The sequence below is a fragment of the Eulemur rufifrons genome, chromosome 18, assembly GCF_041146395.1.
Source record: "Eulemur rufifrons isolate Redbay chromosome 18, OSU_ERuf_1, whole genome shotgun sequence".
Lineage (NCBI taxonomy): Eukaryota > Metazoa > Chordata > Mammalia > Primates > Lemuridae > Eulemur > Eulemur rufifrons.
The window spans coordinates 40,698,731-40,720,126 of record NC_091000.1 but is presented as its reverse complement, the minus strand read 5'-3'; the positions used below and the strand labels follow the sequence as shown (position 1 = coordinate 40,720,126).

The window sequence follows — 21,396 nt, the reverse complement described above, 5'->3', positions numbered from 1 at the left end:
CCATGGCTGACACTAACTTGCCTGGTGACATTCAGTAAGTCATTTAGTCACTCTGCATTTCAGTTATTTTATGTGTTAAGTGAAGGAGCTGGCTCAGAATTATCAGTAAGATCACTGCCATATCTAACAATCTATGTACCTATGATCTGTTCATTGAATACTTTGATGGCCAAATTTTTAAGAGCTCTCTATTTTTATTTTAAGAAACTTGAGAATTGTTTAGCAATATATTTGATTATCTTTCTTGTCCTAATATACTATAAGCTCTAAGAGAAAGGACTACTTATATATAAATATTAATATAATCTGTTAATGTATTTCAAAGTCAACAAGAGATGCTTATACAAATTTTATACCCAAGTTGCCTAGTGTTGTCTTTATTACAACACTGTAAATATGCAATCATTCTATCTCTTATTTTAATATCATGGGAATGTTTTAAACTATATTTTGCCATTGATGATGTCACGATGGCAGCATTCTAGCTGAAACATCTGATCTCTCTAAATTCTACACAATTATACCATATACATTTCATTATTGCAATTCAACATAAATGTTGCAATAAAGTTAAACTTTAATTATATTTATTCTTAGATATCTTTTGTCATGATTTACTTCCTGAGACAGAATTAGAATTGTGTGATAATTTACAAGATCAACTGATTACTACTATTGACATAATGATCAAAATTCAATGATCTTCTTATTTATATTGCTAAGTGAAATAACACTATATTCAATATCTAAAACCTCAATAACCAATAACTACCAGGAGAGACTGAAAAGCTGAACACTAATCATATTATGACAGCATTGAGTCGTGAGTACTGTATTTTTTGCAAAAGCTCAATGTAATTTAATGAATGAGTTTAATTTGTGTGCTTTTCATAATTGGCCGTTCCATGACCTAGGCCAAGAAGACCGTACAGGGAATATTTTCCAATTATTTCACACTGTTATTGCTTCCTGCATAGCACAAAGATCAATGCTTTTTAAAACTAAGAATATAAGCCAACACAATCTAAAAACTACCCAAAAGACAATGAGTGAATATAAATGGATTATATTGTTCATATCTAAATGGTTAGCCCCAAATGGAATCTTGTCCAAAGTAGAATTTTTTGGCAACATCTAAGAAAACCACTGCCTGGGACAGTTTGCATTACTAAAATAAAAAATTGAAAACTTCTATACTACCAGAATTACATAAAGAAAAGCATATCTATCCAGTTATTAAAAGTTCAAAAAAATTTAGTGAAATGTCATTCTGTGAAAAACTTAAACATACGAATATAACGATAAACTACTTTTACTAACCTTATTTTTTTAGCTAGTTTTCTTCTACTCTTCCCTTAGCATACATTAATTAAAATGAATCTCTGAAATAGGATTTAGTTTTATTTAATTTAGAGATTATTACTTACCAGTGCCTTTATAGTATTTCGTACAGTTGCCATATTCAATATCCTCCTTTTTAATATCAAATTGAGGCAAGGCAATTTTTTCTAACTGAACAGGATCCCCTGACTGCCAGATGAACCGTAAATCATCAGTTGTATAACCAACTATGACAAAAATAAATAAATATGTTAGTTTAAATATAGTTATCAATGCTCTTTAATATATTAACAGTCCACATATTAAACATAGCAAAGTTAAGAAAACAGGATCTTCCCATATTAAATTGTGGTTAAAAATGTAAAAAGGTAAAATCTATGGCCCCTACTTATTAGCATAACAGTTACAGATAATCAGATAATCATCTTAAAGAACAAGCAAAAATAATCAGCATATTGCAAATATTTAAAGTCCTAGGGCATCATATACTATAGTTATTCATTTCTCTATGTCAGAATTCTTTACTGTCATCCATAAAAAGGTAATAAATAAGTGTTGAAAGCTTTCTGGATGTATACATTTACAGTCATGGAATAATTACCTGTTATTTTCTAAAGAAACGTAAGCATTAAAACAATTTTTTTGAAGAAATCACAGCAAACTTCCCTGAAGAAGTTGCATCACCACAGAAGGACTATAAAACAATCCCTCTAATGGACATGATTACAGCATCATTTCAGCATCCAGAAGTACACATTTTGGGCTTAGGTAATGTGGCTACAATTCAAGAGGTTTCACAGCATACAGTAGTGTACCATTGAACGCTAGAGTGCATGTATTTTTTAAAGCTATACTTTAGTGCATCCAGTAATGGAATGAAAATGTAATACACAGTTGGAATACAAATACATATTGACACACAGGCCTATGTAGATATATAACACATACAAAACCACGTGTATATATATACATTTATATTGCAAAATCTCATTTTACAATAGAGTTAGAAAGCAATAAATATTTGCTAAGATTTGGGATCTACTTCAGTACATTTTTTAAAAATCAACAAATAACGCTGAAGTAACTTTAAGCATATAATTTAGCAAGCATATGCAATATATTTTACAAGGGTATTATTCTTTGCTCTGAAGAAATAGGTCATCTTATATAGTTATTCAAGCTAAATATTCCTTACAACATTAGTGTTAATTTTTTAAGGTTGATGTCCTACTTTTATTTTCAAAAGATAAGCATAATAGTAAATTAATTAATATATTTTATAGATAAATAATAATATCAATTAATACACCTAGTATATCTTTTACAAACTGAAAAAAATATATTGATCATAGAAACACAGACCATCTAATTTGTAAATGTTTTTAATGTCTTTAATAAAAAATGAAGGTTTGGTTGGATTTATAGAATATTTTTCAATTTTTTCCAAATTTTCTTCTATGAAAATGTGGTTTTAATGTCAGAAAATTTATTTAACTTAGGAAATCATTTTGTCTTTTACCTTGCCTATATTACTAATTCAAATGAGGGTAGCAATCGGAATAAGTTAGAAATGTATACCTACATTGAGTGAACACAAATCAGATGAGTAAAAAAAGGATTTATCTATCTTAAGACAAATTAATATAGAAAAAGAATAACTATAATCTCTCTAAATAGACTATTCTAATGACTATTTGTAATCAAAAGCATTAGTTTTACCACTGTTATCTAAGATATCAGTAGAATGTACTGCTCAGAAATTTTAAACATTTTATTTCCATAGTTATTTATGTTCTCATTTACATACAGCTCTCGAGTTGCATCTTGCAACGTTGTGTATCCATGGGAAACAAAGTCAAGTCCAAAGGGCATGAAAGAGTAATAGATAACCTGAAAGCAGAAACAAGGGTCTTAGAAATCATTTAATATAATTCTCTGTGATCCACTGGCTTTAAAAGGAAAACATAAATATACAAAAAATATACAAATATTAATTATAAAACAGTACCTCATGCTAACAAGAACATCTCCATCCCGAAAAATAAAGAGGAGGATATTTTCCTGGGTTACATCATGAAAATTGGCACTTTTTTCATTTGCAAAAAATAAGTCAGGTTTCCACAAACACTTATACATCGTGGGATCCACTGTCAGGGCATCTGAGCCCCTAAAATCACTAGGAAGCTTCAGCCTGGGATCATTCCATTTTTGTCTCAGGAAGATGTTAACTCTATAGTCCTGGAAAAAAAACATATATGTGTGCATGTGTATGTTTACTGCTATTTTTATTCAGCCCCAGAATAAAAAGGGTCTTAATAATTAGCAACACAAATATTTTTGCTTTTCCAACATCAACCAGGATTACTACAGCTCAGTCACTAAATGAGAGCTTCATTAACAGCATGAAAAGACTTTGTCTCTATCTAATTACCTTACAGACATTCCATAGAACTTGCTAGCTCTGATGTCAGAATATAACCTTATGGATAATTGCTTTACATTTATACAAACACCAATTATTCCAGTTGGTTAGGTGACAATATCACAAAAGCATGAGAACTGATAAATATTACCATCATTTCTCCCCAAAAAAGAATAAAATTTATTTTAGAATAGATAAGAAGCAAAGGTAACTATTTCTATTTGTCTTTTACTAAGTAGCACACTACAAAAAAGTTACATACATACATAAACACACACACACGAACACACACGCACACACATGCACATACATTCTTGTGAAGGTAAAAGAAAAACTATCCTTGACTACTTACACATGTAAATGACTATATAGAGAGAGTTTGAGATAGTCAAATGAGATTTGAATTCTGCAAAACAGATCAGAGTAGATGCAAAATTTATAAATACTATATTATAATCAACTACAGTTGAAAAATATTTTCGTATCTACTAGCTCATTATTATATCTCAGTTATTTGCCTTTCTCTAATAATTTTAATTTTAAATTGAATTATACCAAAACATATAGATTCTAAAACTATAGAAACTTAGGAAGATGCAAATTTTATATTTGCCAGTAAAAATGGGGTTTTGGCACAAATTGAATTGTCAGTATATATAAATTCAGTATTGAGACATCAGGCTGAGATCTTTCGATTTTAATTTTATCTGCTGATCTCAGAATATGCATAAAAGTGCTCAAGGCATAAATCATATGGACCTTCAGCTTCCTTATTTTTAATAATTCAAAATTCATATAATACTATCCATCCAAAGCCTTTTGACATGATCAAAATGAATTAGATCATAACTTTCCAATCAAAATCCAAATAATTAGGAAGAGATGATACATCATCTTTTATTAAATAATAAGACCTATTACATTTCTATGAGATGTAAATATACAAGCTTTCTATAAGAATAAAATATAAGATAAAGCATAAGCAATGAGCAGTGATTGTGGAAAGGCTTGGGAAATTTACTCCCTCTCATATGATCTTGTTCTTACATCCAGATTCCGTACAGTAATTGGAGAAGGGTAAGGCCCACATAACAATATGCAGCTTCTGAACTACAGGTAGTAAAGTAAGATTTCATCTGCTTGTATCTTCTGTTACTCTAAGCTAGATATTTATAAGAACTTCAACATATAATATAAATTGATTCTTAAAAATCACATGCAGATAGCTTTGGGGTGTCAAAGTCAAATAAATTACGAATTATATAAACTCACAGTGAACATATCTGCCATCTCAGGAGCAACACCGAAAAAATAACATCTTTCTAACCAAATGAACATGGAATCAAGAAGGGAGTAAAGTCCAGGAGGCCTAGGAAGACCTGCCTTAACAAAACTACATAAACTTTTTGTCAAAATATAAAAATATCTTAAAATTCATAATGGGACTTAATTGATTATTTAATATCTTATTATGGCAATTACAAAAATCAACTCAAGCATGTCCAAGATTAAGGTCTATCTACCTCACATAGTGAGGCTTTCAACAGATACAATGTTACAAAAATTTTTATCCATCCCAGGAAGACATGCAAGGCTCTCTACTTAAGAGGGACTGCACATTATGTTCAATCATTTCCTAATAAACTATCAAGTAAACTACCTTAGCTAAATCACATGGTTGATATCCACTTGACATCATTCTAAACACTCACAATATTCAATTTCAAATTATTTGCTAAAAAGCTTCCTGGAAATCATCTGCCAAAGTTATTGCTATCCTGAGACTATATACTAAAAATTGTTTTATTACCTTCTTTAAGTGCTGTTTTCTACCAAGGTAAATCATTAGAAAACTACATCTTTAAATGGATATTTAAAATATGCATTCATAATATTATGATAAAATATTATATCCTTATCTTGTTATCAAGGGTCAGTGTAAGAAATAACCAGATGCGGCTGTCTGTATATATTTTATGCACTTGTTATTAAAACCATGGCCCTTTATTTTGGTCAGTGATCCCAACAGGAAAATACAAGGTGAATTCTTTATACATTTAAAGGGCTGGCTAGAAGACTGAGAAAAAAAAAAAATCCCTGAGAATGTGATGTCACCAAGCCAAAAAATAAAACAAGAGCCTGTGAGATGGCCAATAGCAGCAAGAGCCACAGAGGGTCAAGCAGAATAAAACTGAATACTTTCAGCCAATGAGGAAGCCACTAAAGATTTTAGCAAAAATATTTTGGTACAGTAATATATCAAAAGCAAAATTACAGAAGATTAGGGGAGAATGGAGGACAAAGTTTCCCTATATATAAGATGGGGATAGTAGGAGCACACCTACAACCCAGGGTTTTAGTAAGGATTAAGGGAGATGATATATGTAAAGTACATGAACTGCACCTGGATATATTAAGCACTAAGCAAATTTTTCCCCTTATTAGGATTTATCATTTGTGTTGTAGTTAGTTCTCTATAAGTTTAGTAATAGTGATTAATATGCTTTTTTGCTTCAAAAAAATTCTGCATATAATGTAAGTCATTTGATTTTCTCTGTGCTGAGCTGATCCACCTACCATTATTCTTAACTATAATTTATTTCTACATCATAAATCTCAACACAATGTTAAAATACATTTTTAGCATCTCCTAAACTCCTCTTCTTGCTTTAAATCGCACCATTGTAAGCTCAATACACTACATAGAGTTCAATTGAGTCTCTACAGCCCCTTATTCTATTTATTTTTTAATAGAACTCCATCAGAGTTCTATTCCAATGAGCATCGCCAAAAAATTGGAAATTCCTACTTCACTGGCTCATTCAATGTATCATTCCTGATTATCATCTTATTTCATTATAAAAGTGCTCCAAGTATGCTTTTCTATTAGTTCTGTGGCCACATACTATTATGATTCAACAAAAGTTGCAGCAAGGTTATATATCTTTTACGAATAGTTAAAGTTTTTACAATTTAAATTAATAGTTTGGGTTCAACATTCATTAAAAAATAAAAGCTCATTAGTTAGTATGCTTTGGTTAATGTTTCATTAGTACTTTCAAATAATTACTAGTTATTGTCATTTCAAATGCTTTATATTAAGATAACTATCTTTGAAACCTATTTATTTTCATTTATAATTATTTAATCACAATAATTATAGCTCCATCATTTATTTTGCAATGAACAAATTCACATCAGAAACAGACTTCTTTTATCAGTGAGAAATTACTTAATTGTTTTTAAAGTACTTGGTGACAAATAATATTCATTGTTCATTCCAAATAGCACACTATTAGTCATTATCTGGAAAACGGATGTTCTCTAAAATATTTCAGTACCAATTAACACCCAAATTAAACTATGTCTTCAAGGCAATAAAACATTTTACAACAACACATTCAATCCGTTAGGTCTCATTAATGATATTTTATATTCAGAACTGTTTATCTACATACTATAGTCAGGTTAGCTCTTCTGGTTATTTTTCTTTTTTACCTCACTCTCACATATGCAATCTTGAACTCATTTGTTTTCTCTACATTAAGATAAAAAATTAGCATTCCAGAAAATAAAAGAGATCAGCTCTCACAGCATCTGGTAGCATTATAATTAAAGTTCTGTCAACAGAGCTGTTATAAAGCCTGGTTTGAAAAGGATTAAAAATTAAGCCTCTAGTGAAGTTAGAAGTTTCATGTAAGAATTACAAGTTAGTAAAATGCCAGTAAAAGCCCAGAGGCTATATTTTAGTGATTTTTCTCAATATGTCATTTTTTAAGGTTTTTAGTTAAATATTGTTTAACGCCCTATGGATAATTCATTTTTCTAGATCTATCAATAGTCCACTTTTATTTGGAGTGCCTGCTAGATGGTGCCATGGTGCCACACTACACTATAAACTCTGTAAGAGTGGCAACCCGCTGGGAACAGAGAAGTGACCGATGTATTTCTATTAAATGCAGGGATTAGGAAATGACCTCTATGATATTTGGACAGGTTAGGAAATTTGTCTAGCATTCCTCACACCATTAGTTTAATTTTTTCTAAAAATTAACAATAACCAAATTATTAGATAGAGGAAATAAAACTTGGACAGTTCTCACCCTTCCTCATTGCCTAACACGATACCCTTACTTGTGAAGTGTAATCACCAATGCCTCTGAATAATATAGCCAGGAGACCAAAGGTAAAGAGAAAAATATCCATAATAAATTATATTATTCATCAGTCTCAAGTAAATACACTTAAAAAGTAACTTTGATACAGAAAAAGAAATAAAGCATATTTTAACTACTAAAAACACAGATTCTCCTTCAAATTATATCCTTATTAGGATTAACCTTAATAAGTTAGAGTTTTTGATAATTAATAGAAAATAACTGATTAGTTTGGCATTTCCATTTATAGAAAAAGTTATATTATGATCAGATAACCCACAAGTAGGATTGGGGAGAAATCTATATGTAATCAGAAAACCCTACAGCAGGATTTTGGAGAAAAAAAATTAACAAGTGTTCATCAGTATGTGTATTAATTTCCTATTGCTACTGTAAGAAAATTGTCAAAAACTTAGTGGCTTAAATTTAAATTAAGCACCACAAATTTATTATCTTACAGTTCTGTAGTTCTGAAGACCAAAATCAGTTTCACTGGGCTGAAATCAGGGTTGCTGTCCAAAGGGCTAGTTGCTTTGGAAGCTCTGAGGAGAGAATCTGTTTCCTTGCTTTTTTTTCAGCTTCTAGAGGTCACTTGCATTCCTTAACTCATGGTCTCCTTTTTGCATCACTCCAAGTTCATGCTTCCTTCATCACAGCTACTTTGACTCTGATCTCCCTGTCTCTCTCCTATAAGAACCCTCACAGTTACACTGGCACCACTTGCATAAACTGGGATAATCTCCCCCATCTCAAGATCCTTGATTTAATCATACTTGCAAAGTCCCTTTTACCATATAAAAAAGCCTATCCACAGATCAGGACATGGACACATTCGAGGGATCATTATTTAGCCTACCGCAGGGTACAAACTCTGAAAATCAGTAATATGAAAAAAAAAAAAAGAATACAAAATCATTTTACATCTAAGATGGAAAATAAAATTAACTAAGATGTAAAATAGAAAAAAATGGGACAAATATGTCTAATGCTATTATACTATAAGTGAAACCATGCTTTAAAATTAATAACAAAAGCAACAAACCATAAAGAGTAGTAAACTAACACAAGTTTTATAGAAGGGATTTTAAATCTCTATATAGAAATATATAAAATAAAATTGTTTTAAAACACCAAAGATGAGAAATTACCAAGAACTACAATTAAGCTCTTTTAGTTGATCCCAAATATGATTTTTTTTCCCTTGACAAGCACAGCTGTGTTGCCCAAAAGGAGTTGAAATCTATTATTAAAACAAACAAAAAGTCATGGAGCAGAAAGGCATAGAAAGTGTGACAGGATCATGAATTGTAGTGCAATAATAATTCAATATAATTACAAAGCATGCCTAAACTAAAGAAAGAAAATGGACTGTACAAACAGGCTTTTATGTCCATGAAAGAGCTCTTATGTATTTCTGATAAGACAAAGTGCTAGTGTATAGATTATTACAATAAACCATAATACCCAATTTTCCCATGAGTGCAATAGTTCACATTTTCAATTATGAAAATCCCACTGATTAAAGCCAAATTTAGAAACTGAATGGAAAAATCAACAAATATTAGAAGCCTAACTGTAGAGCAGATATCACCTAGCCTCTCACAAATCGTTCCTCTCACTGTTTTGAATGCTTTTATTTCAGTTATCACAAGCAGTATCATAGAAGCTGAAAAAATTAGAAGTGACTGTTCTAGCAACTTCAAACTGGGATAACATTGATTTGACAATTTTGGTTATGCTACTATTAATGTCAGTAAATACCACTTATAGTATTAATAACAATACCTTACAAAAATGATGTAAGGTAGTGAAATACAAATGAGCACACAGATATGAGAAATAGGAACTATAAAGCTACAAAATGCATTAAACAGGTTGAAGGAGAATATAGCCACAGAGATGTGGAAGAGCTTAAGGAATATTAATATGCCTATAATTTTTCCTCCATTACACAATTAGGGTTTGTAAAGAATGTGAGATTGCTTTTAGTTTAGCTAGCAATATTTAGCATCTACATTTAAAAACAAAAATAAATAAGCAGGAAGGTTTTTTTAATCAAATAGACTTGGTTAAAATTTACTGACAATAATGTTCATGCTGATAACCCTGGTTGCCTCTGTGTTTGATAATCAACTTTATATACTAAAGAAATGGCTTGCCCCTCTTCCTTCAGAAGTTGCCCCACATCTGCCTGACACTTGACATCTATTCATGTTGTACCCTCCCCAGGCTCTGCGTTCTGCATTGTGCTTTCTAGAATAAGCAACTGCCAGTTGAGGGGAAAAGGTATGAACTAGAGAGGGAAGTGCTGGGCAATATTGGAGCTTTCCAAATGTTAGGATTTCCTTTATTTCAGCAGATTCTTGTGGGGGAATTTTCTGGGGGCTATTAATAGGCAAAGCCACAAATGTGCAAAAGACTGCTACTACACTTATAAATGGTTCATTTTCTTTAGCATTTTCTTTAGGATGACATTCTATTGTGAAATTTTACATTTATTTGCAAATGCATGACAACCAAAGAGTCACCATCCTTGAGTAGTTACTTTGTCAGGCAAAATACAGCTGTTTCAACTTTGTGATTTTTTTCACTCCTTTTAGGTGTAACATAGCAAGTCCCCAACAGACTCAAGCACAAGCTTGTCTGATGACACAACTCACACGCTGTCCACCATTATGTTGCCATGAACATATAGCCTGTATTTAGACAAATCTAATACTCTCTGTCTTCCTAACCTCTTATTTTGGGGACCTTTTTTTGTTTGTTTATCTGCTCATAATATAACTCCTGTCCCTACATGAGTACCCTTTTGAGTTACTCTTTTGAGTCATCATCATCATTTCTGACCAGTGTTTATAACAAGTAATGTAGAAGAAGTCTTGTCTAGATCCATTTTTTTTCTTTAGAAGACATTTTAATGTTATCTATTAATACATATCTATAATAACTTATTCCTTTCCTAACTACTAAGCAACAAGGTATTAGGGCATTTGCCTTTGAAAAGACTGAGCAAATATATAAAATATATAAAATATGACAACCTTAAATGATATGTCTGTACAATTCTGTTTTATAGGGGCATACGAAATAAACTTTGCTGAAAGTAACAAATAATAATTATGATAAAATTAAATATTTAAGTCTATTTGATGAGTATGGTTCTGATTCTGAACATTTAGGCTACATCTGCCCAATACTGAGTGAAGAACAAATTGGTTTTCATCCAGGTTATATGATCTAAAGAAATGGCAATATAAATAATTTGACTGCTCCAGATAAAGGCCTTCAAAATTTCCAAAATTGACTCTCTATAACAATGACTTTATTCAGTCTCTTATTTAACCAAAGAAATGTTCAACATTAGTCTATTGCTTAAATTTACTCTGCAAATCCTTTTATTTAACTAAGCAAATAGAATTTATTTGTTCATTTATTCATTTGATATTAGCTAATATAAGAAATTATTTATTAATGTGTTTGCTATTTATTGAATACATGTTGTCTTCTGTATTTTACAGAAAATGAAGTAGTATAATACATTATTCCTAAGTTTAAGAGCTTATAGTTCATGAGAGAATAAAAGGAATATATACAAAAATAGTTTAATTACAAGTATAGAAGCTATCAGATTTAAGTAACAAGCAAATAAGGAGATGAAAGACCTGGGTTGAAAAGAGGCACAAAATTAGTAAGAGTAGCCATAAAAGGCTCTGATTAGAAGATAAGAGATCAAGATCAGGGTTTAATAGAGGCAAAGACTCCACAGTGAGAATTCATTGAATCTGGTCCCGGGAATAAGTATTTTGGGTTAACTACTATGACAAGTCTGTGCAAGAGAAAGAGAGGAGATAATGTTAGAAATGATTAAATATTATAATCCTCAAATAATCTGTAAGAAAGCCTTTCTCCCTTTTCTAATATTGTACTCTCTCAGGTATTTTTAATTCAATACAATCAAGTAACTACTGATGGAACCTAGAGAGGTTTAGGTGTCTGATATTTGGAAGCAATTCAGTATTTGTTACAAAATAGATACATTCATGATACTTACTGAGCTATGACACATGAATAAATGCAAATGAGAAAAAAACAATCTTTGCATTAGCTGCCCAAAATTCTCTTGGATCTGATTAAAGAGGCATGCAAGATAAAGAATGAGGATGTTTCCAGTAGGAAGCAATATCTTGAGAGTGGTGTTTTCGGATTAGTGTAGTGGTGTCAGGCTATATAACCAGCATACAGAAAGAAGTATGGAGGCTGAATAGATCCTTGTAAAGTTTTGCCTTAAGAAAATTATATTTCTTATTCTTGGAAAGTGAAGTGCATAGACAGATAGACTAACCACATTTTCAATTAGTGAGCGCTACACTCTCTCTTTGGTGATATATGGTAGTTTATATCTTACTTCACAATAGTCTGCTATTGATCTATAATACAATATATGTCTGTGTCATTTAAGTGAACTGAAAAGGCACTGGAAGTGAACTTTGGACTTGATCCCCAAATCTTGTTTTAAATAATTCTCTAAAAGCATCTTACACAGTGTCTAAGAAAATCAATTACTCAGGGGCTTAAATATATGTTTCTACAAATGAATAATATTCTCATCACAATTAAATATAAAGATAAGTGTCATAAATTAAATGTAATATACAATTGCTGCTATAACACTCTATACTGCCAGCAGAAATAATGTAATAAATATTTTAAGTCATTTCCTCACTAGTCTTGAGATATTTCCAGAAAAAATGGACTGTAACCATTCTTACTAGGCTTGTAACCTGAATCTTATATCATCACTTAATAAAAATATAAGCATCTTCAAAACAAATTTTTAAAACACACTTGGATTTTCTTTCTTCCACCTGAAGTACCATTTTGGTATGTAGTTTGTCAAAAAGGGCACAAATCTAATATTCTAAAACCTTGAAAAGCAAGCAGACTTTATTGAATGGCTTTTAAGAGGCTGACGGGGTAATTACATCCAACATCACTAAGGACATTTACTAATAATACTTTATCAACATCTTTGCCCCTTAATATTCAACTTATCATGGACGGCAGCCACTCTCTCAAACCTCTTTTTCCTATTCCTTTCAAGACACGAGTCTGCCTATCACTCCTTCCCAATCTTCGTCTGCCTTCCCCTCACTTTCTCCCCTTGTCACACAGTCTTTTCAGGGAGTTCTGTTGCCCTATGTTAGGAAAATCAATTTTCCTCTTTCCTTCTTACAATTCTCTGCTCCACACATCACAAAATGAGCCAACACAGTAAACAAAAATTCTCCTAAGGAGACTGGAAGAAAAAAAAAAACTGTGAATACTTAACACATTGACTGCCACCCTAGAAAAAATTTTTTTTCCTGGGGGCCATGATATTTTATTATGAAAATAGAATAAAAACTTTGAAAACAAAATGATCCTTTCTAAATTGAATGAAAAATTTGTTATTTTTATTGTTTTCTGTGTTTTTCCTATAAAAACTTGAAAATTAGTAATGTGAAAACCTGAAAAATAGTTCATATGGGTAAAGCGTTTTTCTTGACTTGTCTGTCAGGCTTAAGTGTAATTTAAAGGTAAACATAAAGAGAAAAATGAAATTTATTGACTTCTATTCATTTAATCCATGTTTTTAGAATTCAATTGTCAATATTAATTGTAACAATAAGAACATCAACAAGTAAGATTTTTAGGAACCAACTGCAGGATGTTGCCCAGGGGGGCCACCCATCACATAACATGTAAACTACAGAATGGCAGCATGAGTCACCTGTGCACCACACGGCTTCCAAGGTAAAAAGATGTGTGAGTTACATATATTTCATGATGCCCTGGCCTCAAAACTAGCCTGAGTTAAATACAACTCACATGGCAGTTAATGTGTTAAAACACTTTTGAATGCTCACACATATAAGCATATTAGGAAAAAAAAATGACTGTTGCTCAAGATTCTTCATGTCATAATTCCTTTTCCCAGGTTGCATCCAATCATAATTTTTCAGGGGGAACACATCAATACTTCCAAGTCTGTAAGTTTTAATGCAACATTAAGGCTAAATTTGAATTGCAAAATTACATGGGTAACCAAAATCACTGATTTAACAAAACCTAGAAATTTAGACATTTTATACTATGAGAGAGCATCCATGAGTTACTCCTTAATTTTCAGTTTTAATGCTACTTTCACTATCCTCTAGTTAAAAATTTGACAGTGAAAAATATTAAATTAATTATAATCTTACCATTGTTGTCTCTTGAATTGATCCAAAACTGTTAATAAAAATGTTGACTACTACATCAACAGGAATGCCTATGAATAAAAATTAAATATATATTTACTAGCTGTAAAAAAAATCTTGGTCAGAATCTTCATATTTTTATGGTTTAAGCACTTAATTTTTATTTTTCTAATCCACATAGAACACAAAATCCATGGTCTCAGTATAACATGTTCACAATTGCTATTAACTTATTTTTCTAAATAAGTAAAAATAATACAAATAAAAAATGAGTTTATTTTTTAATGTTCTTTACTCAGAAATATTTATCTCAAATTGTAAAGACTCTGGAAAATACGTTTACCTTTAAAATTTTTTATATTGGCCTAATACATTTACTTTAAGAAACTACAAATTATTCCTTTAAAAATTATTTTACATAGGGTTTAATTTTTTTTGCATTTTTCTAAGCATTTCAAATTCTTACTTTAATTAGTAAAACAGTATTCAATAAATTTTATTTATAATTACTATATTTTAATTTTTAATTCATGCAAATGCAAAGTTAATCAGACACAGAATCATTACAAATATTTTTTCAGACTTTTTGCAAAATAATTTGAAAGTTCATGGAGTGAGAACTACAGTATAATGTTGCAAATTTCTCTTTCTTTCTTTCTTCTTTTTGAACTCATTGTGGCTGCTGGTTGGGCTAACAAAGAGAAAATGTGAATTTAGCCTTTTAGCCACATAACTACTGATGAAAAACAGGTGGTGAACATGGTAGACACGTGACAACCCAGACCATGGCTGTTGTTGAAAGTAACTGAATAGGTCCTGGTAATGAACAAAAACCCATTTTTACAACATAGTTGTATAACTTCGGTTGACTAGAAGCAGCTGCAGACCTTTCTTTCTGTTAAGAAAAAAAAATCAAGCCTTATAATGTTAATCTGATCTACATTAATACCTGTCCTTAACCAGCAGCAAGGATTACAGTTTTGCAGAAGGGATTTTTTTCATACAGCTTTTTTTCTAATTCATCAAGAGGACAAAAACAAAAAAGATCTATACAACTGTACGATCTGCTCATGACATTTATTTTATTTAAATATAGTTTTGGTTCTTCAAAGGTATGATAAATGGTAATATTTTGCTGGAATAAAAATAATGTATGATGCAGAACACATAGTCACTTTTTATTCACAAAGCTAATGTATTTTTAAAAACCACAGAGCCATCTTTTTTCAACAAAAGAATGAAGAGAATTTTTTATCAATGTGAAATACTAACAAAAAGTAAGAAAGAATCTAAAGAACTCTTCTCCTTCCATAAATGAGTAAATAGCCATTCTATTATAGAAATTATAACTCTAGTGTCTGTGAATGAAAGGTAGTTCTATTTCCAGAGTCTAAATTTTAAACCACTAAGGTTAAGAATACTCAGTACTTAGAAAACCCATTATAGAGGTTAGCCTATTAATTCACAGTACACCTTTTTTAAATTTTTAAAATTGGTAACCCTATAAAACTTTAGAATATTTTACTAATCTTTGAATATTTTAGGCATTAAATTGCTCTGAACCTAAAGCACATTACAAGACAGTTACGTGTCAACTTGAAATCTCATTGTTTTGAATATCACAAAGAATGATTTTATACATGTAAAACTAATTTTTTAAATGTAAAAAACGAAGGGTTTTTTTTTGGGGGGGGGGTTGTGGAGACAAACCTTTGAAATTTGGTCTTATCCTGGGATCATAACTGACCAATAGCCTGTTCAAGATATTGCTAGTGGAGTTGGCAGGTACTCGAGCCAGATCCTCTGCTGACTGTTGACTACAAGAGAGAGAAAAACAATACTGCTAAGTATTTAGAAACAGCAAACAACAGAAATAAGTAATTTTCTTTGGGAGAATAGACTGCTTTTTTGAGACAAATACACAACAATACCGTGGCTTTTCCAAAATATAAATAAATAAAGAGTAGTGAACATTGTCAGAAGCCTAAAAGAATACTTGTTATAAAAAATGTGTTTTATCACTTAATTTTATTTAAACGCATGAAACACAGTTGTAAATATTCCATGTTATCTTCTATTAAGTAAAATTAAGCAGACACCTTAATTTTCCTGAAGCAACCTGCAATCAAAATCTAGATAAGTACATAGGGAGTGCACACAATGAGACAAAAACAGCAAAGATCATGTTTGAACAATATAATATTATTACATTATTCTCATTACCTGCCTAAGCAAAGGAGACTGTAAATGCTATAAGATGATAGGGCCAGTGACGTAGTCTAAGAATTCATAAAATAATCATGCTGACATTTATAAAATGATACTCCCCAAGAAAAACAGTGAACGTTCTCCTCACTGATTTAAATATAGTGGTGGGGGAATTGGTAAAAGAAGTTTCTCTATTTTCAGATTAATGAAACAAGTAAAATACTCTAAAGAGCTATAAGATATAGCTACCTTTTTCTGTATATATTAATAGTTGTCATCAATGCATCATCAAGGATAGAAAAACCAGCCATGTTTTGCTATTTTAATTAACTATGAATAATAAATAGTGACTGAATTGGTAGTTGCTTAAGAACGCCTTTTTAAAAAGGCTCCTCCTTGGAAGCCAAGGGTAATGTTTTTTGTTTGTTTTTGTTTGTTTCTTTGGTTTGGTTTGGTTTATCATCCATAAAGTCTTATCGCATAATCATTTTCCCCAATACAAAAATAAAACAAGTCCATGAAAATCGCTAGGAAAATTAAAACTATCCTTGTAATATCTAGCATTGCCTTTTCTGTACTGATATGGTAAGAAGTCTCAATTTCATAAAATATATTAATTTATATGAAGCAAACTTAGATGCAACAGGCTTGACTTTGTATTGAAATTAAAGTTCTTTCTTATCAAGAAATTCTGTTGTGAGTTAATTATCATATAATCTGCTAAGAGGCAACCACTACAGGTGAGATATGACAGTAAGAAGTTTGTGAAAAAATCTGAAAATACTACAAATTGATACAGACAACCCTTTCAAAAAGAAATCAGTCAGAGTGTACACCATTTAAAAACAGGAAAATCAAGTAGTTAAACCTGCACCAAAGGTGCAGGAGATTATATAGATTTTTAAAATTGCTTCTCATGGCCTTTTCAGCTCCAATATCACAGCCTCAGGAACTGGGGACCTGGTAATGATATTTTTCCATTTCACTGCAGGGGAAATTGTAACCTCCTTAGAGCCTGTTGCCTTCCCTTATCAAAACATGGAAAACGCTAAATAGAATGAGGGTGTGCAGAAAAACTGGATACTAGCACACAAATTAGTATTCAAACCTATCTATAAGTTCAAAGCAAAAAAATATAATTGATTACAAAACATACTTGGATCAATTAAGGACTGCTATTATTGTGTCTCTTATTAAGGATTTTACAAGTATATACCTTCTAAGCACTGAAAAGACAATTAACACTGATTTTTGTAGTTTAGAACTTTTCGGCTTGATTTATTTTTTTCTTCCCACTGTAGGCTATGTCAGTCAAACTCATTTTCTAACCCTCTAATTCACAAATTTTGTCCTTTTTCCATTCACTGGCACAGATTCAGTCCCCCTTCTTGTAACATTATAACATTCACTCCTCATTGCACTAATCGAAACCCAACCTGTCTTTTAAGCTTTAAGACTAAAGCTCATCTCCTTTGTAAAACTTGCCTCAGTCACGCCACCTTACTCTCATGAACACAGACTAATAAATATACTGTTTGGCAATTATTTGGTAGCTTTTTCCCCCATATCTACATGTATATTACCAACTAGACAAAAAGCAGACAGTATGATTAGGGAGGGACTCATGGTTTCTCTATTTTTGTAGTTCCCTATATTGTTTGCATAGTATTAAATACACATTGATTCAACACTTTCCATCTGCCAGCTCTTCTAAGTATTAATAGATTTCAGCCTCACGTTGCCTGTGCTATAGCAGGAGCAGTTTCACTCATTATTTCCAGAGGGAGAAGAGCATTTCTTCCTGAGGTACTGGCTTGGGAGACAATTTATTATTCCCCATCAAAATCTTGCCAGCATTGGCCATTGCTGAACCAATCATTGGCAAGGAGGAAGAATCAATCATGATTAGCTCAGATCAATATTCTGGTATGAAATGGATATTGGAGAATCAACCATCACGTCCATTACATTCTTTCATTTGACAGTCACACTGATGTGGTTAAACAGAAGAGACAGTAACCACATGGCTGTTCTTCAGTGGAGAGAAAGAGAAAAAACAGATGGGTAGAAGAGAGTGAGCAAGAGGTAAGTAAATGGGCTACAGAGTACATGGTGTAGGAGGAAACTCCGACACAGCAAGGTTAAGAGATTTCTCTAAGGGGATAGGATCAAGAATGAAACCTGGCAATCCCAATCTGGAGTTAAACTCTCATTCCAAGGTAAGCCTGCCATAGTAGAAGTGAAATATTATCTTTCTTATTGCCATCCAGACATGCATTGCTTTATGGTATGTCTCTCTCTCTCTCTCTCTCTCTCTCTCTATATATATATATATTATACTTTGATTTCTATTAGTCTAACTAAACATTTTTTTAAAATTATTAGAACTGAAAATATGAACTTTCTCTTTCTACAGTTTATCAGTGTCACTCTTCTTCTACCATCTCCAAACGTCTTTACTTTTCCCCACAGTTAAAAACAAATTTTTGTTTGTTAACAAAATCCCAATGTTGGTTGACAAAAATTCCTTGAAAATAACAGAAAACTCTGAGAATATACAAAAATATCATATAGCCCCTTTTCTTCTATTCTTATTTGTGTCAATATATATTTTCATATCTCCGCTGTAGGCAATGTGACCTGAATATTTAATCAACAGTTCACCGTTCTTTATATTAGAAATTCAGAGACATTTTAAAATTTAAATGAAATCCTGTGTAGTTTATATTCACATGCATGAATTCAGGTTTTTTTCCCACCTAAAAAAAAAAATCATTTTTCTTAGCTTACCAATACTAAAATAATATTAAAAACATCTCTACAATTTAAAATATATTTATTTTAAGAGATTAGATATAACCACTTTCTTCCAAAAAGCTAAAACAATTTGCATGTAGCATATTTTCCTATGTCTGCATGTTACTATCTATAACTTTATAATTTGGAAAGTTAGTATTGTTTATACGAAATAATCAGGAATAAGAAGAGTTAAGTGATTTTAATTAGGTCACACATTTAATGCCTGCTTCATTATTAAAGACTTCATATTCTGAATCTCCAATGTTTTATCCATTTGACTATACTATTTTGTTTTATGTCAAGAAATCTATCAACAATTCTAATATATTACAATGCAGAATTTATTCCTTAGAAATATGATATTAATTTAAGAAAATAACTTACTCTTCTCAGGCAAAGTGATCAGATGACTAGAGAAAATAATGTTTTATATCAAAACCCTTTTTACAACCAGTTCTCTTTTGTTCACTTGCCTAAACTTGAACCAATGTCATGACTAATATGTAAAGTTATGCGAGGAATGTGTCAGGCTGTATAGCTATATGATGTAATACTTTCCAGCACTAAAGGAGAAATCCAGAAATTTCCAAAAGAGGAAGCTCAGTTTTCCATTAGCTGCAGAACATTCTTATTTTTACATGACCCTTTAATGACCACAGTGTACAGTTTCATTTCAAAACAGGTGTGTTTGAGCATATTGTCTTAATCTTCTTCCTCAAACCAGGGATCTGACTACAAAGGGATTGTTTATTTTACCATAGAGCTATAGATGTAATAGCAATGGTCAAAGGTCTTCTCAGACCTGAATGTAGTATGGGTGTGGGGGCTGCAGGGCTTTCAGCTAGACGTGGACTTCAGCACATACAAAGCCACGGACATAAGGGAAGAAGGAGGTATGTAAAATGTGTTGGTTGTATTATTTTTCTACTCTAAGGCAGTGATTTTTTACCTCTTTGTTAGGTCATAGATGCCTCTGAGAATCTGATAAAAGCTGTGTTCTTCCCTGAAAAATGTACACAGAGTTTGCATTTCTTTGGGTTCCTAGACCTGTGGACCTCAGGTTAAGAAACTGTCCTTCATAGAAACAAATGCCATCATCCTCCCTCCTATCGCAAGGGATTTTGACTCTGTGGGATGTTTTGATTACTGCCGATTCTCCTTTCCAGACACAACTAAGACACAAGAAAACACAAAGGATCACTGTTGGGTGAGGCTTTCGATAGATTCCCTTTCTGCATACTACACTAAAAGGACTCAGAAAGTAATTATGTCAAAGAAAACAAAATAACTATAAATAGTGGCAACAGTAATGTTGTTAGTCATTATTTTTAAGCTGGTAATTTCATAAAAGGTGAGAGAAGATATTTAAAAAGAGCAGGTATCTTATAATGACTAAGAAAGTAAGGAAGTGTTCCCCCCCAAAAAACATACACACAAAACAATGGGATTATGTCAAAGGAGAGAAAAAGAAGCCAACTGGAAGAGTTTTCAGTGGCCAAAGCTGTAAGGATTTGAGCAATAAAACAAAGTAGTATTGAATTATAATCCAAAGCATTAAAAAAATCCATGAGTCCATACAGAAATAAATAATACTTGAATAAATAAATGGGAAAATACAGACAAATCTTCCATGAAGACTTCCAAATAATTGGTATAAATCTGCTTTCAAATTGGTGGAACATAATTCCCCTCTCCTTTGCATAATGACTTCCTTTCAAACTTTTCAGTATGAAAAGGGGGAAAAAAGAGTAACTTCACAGTGGACAAATCTGACAATTGCTCTCTCAACAGGTGATCAAGGTGAACCTCAATGGTGATAAGCCATGTTGATAAGTACTCTTGGGAGGATGTGATGAGAATGATATTTTAACCCTGTGGTCTTCCTCACAAAAACATATAACCCAGTCTAATCCTGAGAAAAACATCAAGAAAATCCCATTTGAGGGACATTCTACAAAATATCTGACTAGTACGCCTCAAAACTGTCATTGGCATCAAAAACAAGGACAGTCTAAGTAACTGTCACAGCCAAAAGGAATCTAAGGAGACGTGATGACTAAATGTAATACAGTATCATACCCATCGTTTTTGGCACCAGATAATGGTTTCATGGAATACAATTTTTCCGTGGGAGCCTGGGGGAGTGGCAGAGCTCTGGCGGTGAGGCAAGTGGTGGGAAGCAGTATTCTTGCCTGCCGCTCACCTCCTGCTGTGCGGCCCCCCAGTTCCT

General features: G+C 31.8%; 1 protein-coding gene across 2 annotated transcripts in view; it reads right to left on the bottom strand.

The window, feature by feature from the left end:
* GLRB (glycine receptor beta) overlaps positions 1-21,396 on the bottom strand; it is a 64,294-nt gene that overhangs the window by 22,654 nt on the left and 20,244 nt on the right. For both annotated transcript variants that reach the window (XM_069493344.1, XM_069493345.1), the window contains exons 3-7: positions 15,870-15,976; positions 14,163-14,230; positions 3,350-3,579; positions 3,149-3,231; positions 1,428-1,568 (exon numbers count right to left, since the gene is read on the bottom strand). In XM_069493344.1, coding sequence (XP_069349445.1) covers positions 1,428-1,568; positions 3,149-3,231; positions 3,350-3,579; positions 14,163-14,230; positions 15,870-15,976 — 629 coding nt within the window. The remainder of the gene's footprint in view (positions 1-1,427; positions 1,569-3,148; positions 3,232-3,349; positions 3,580-14,162; positions 14,231-15,869; positions 15,977-21,396) is intronic.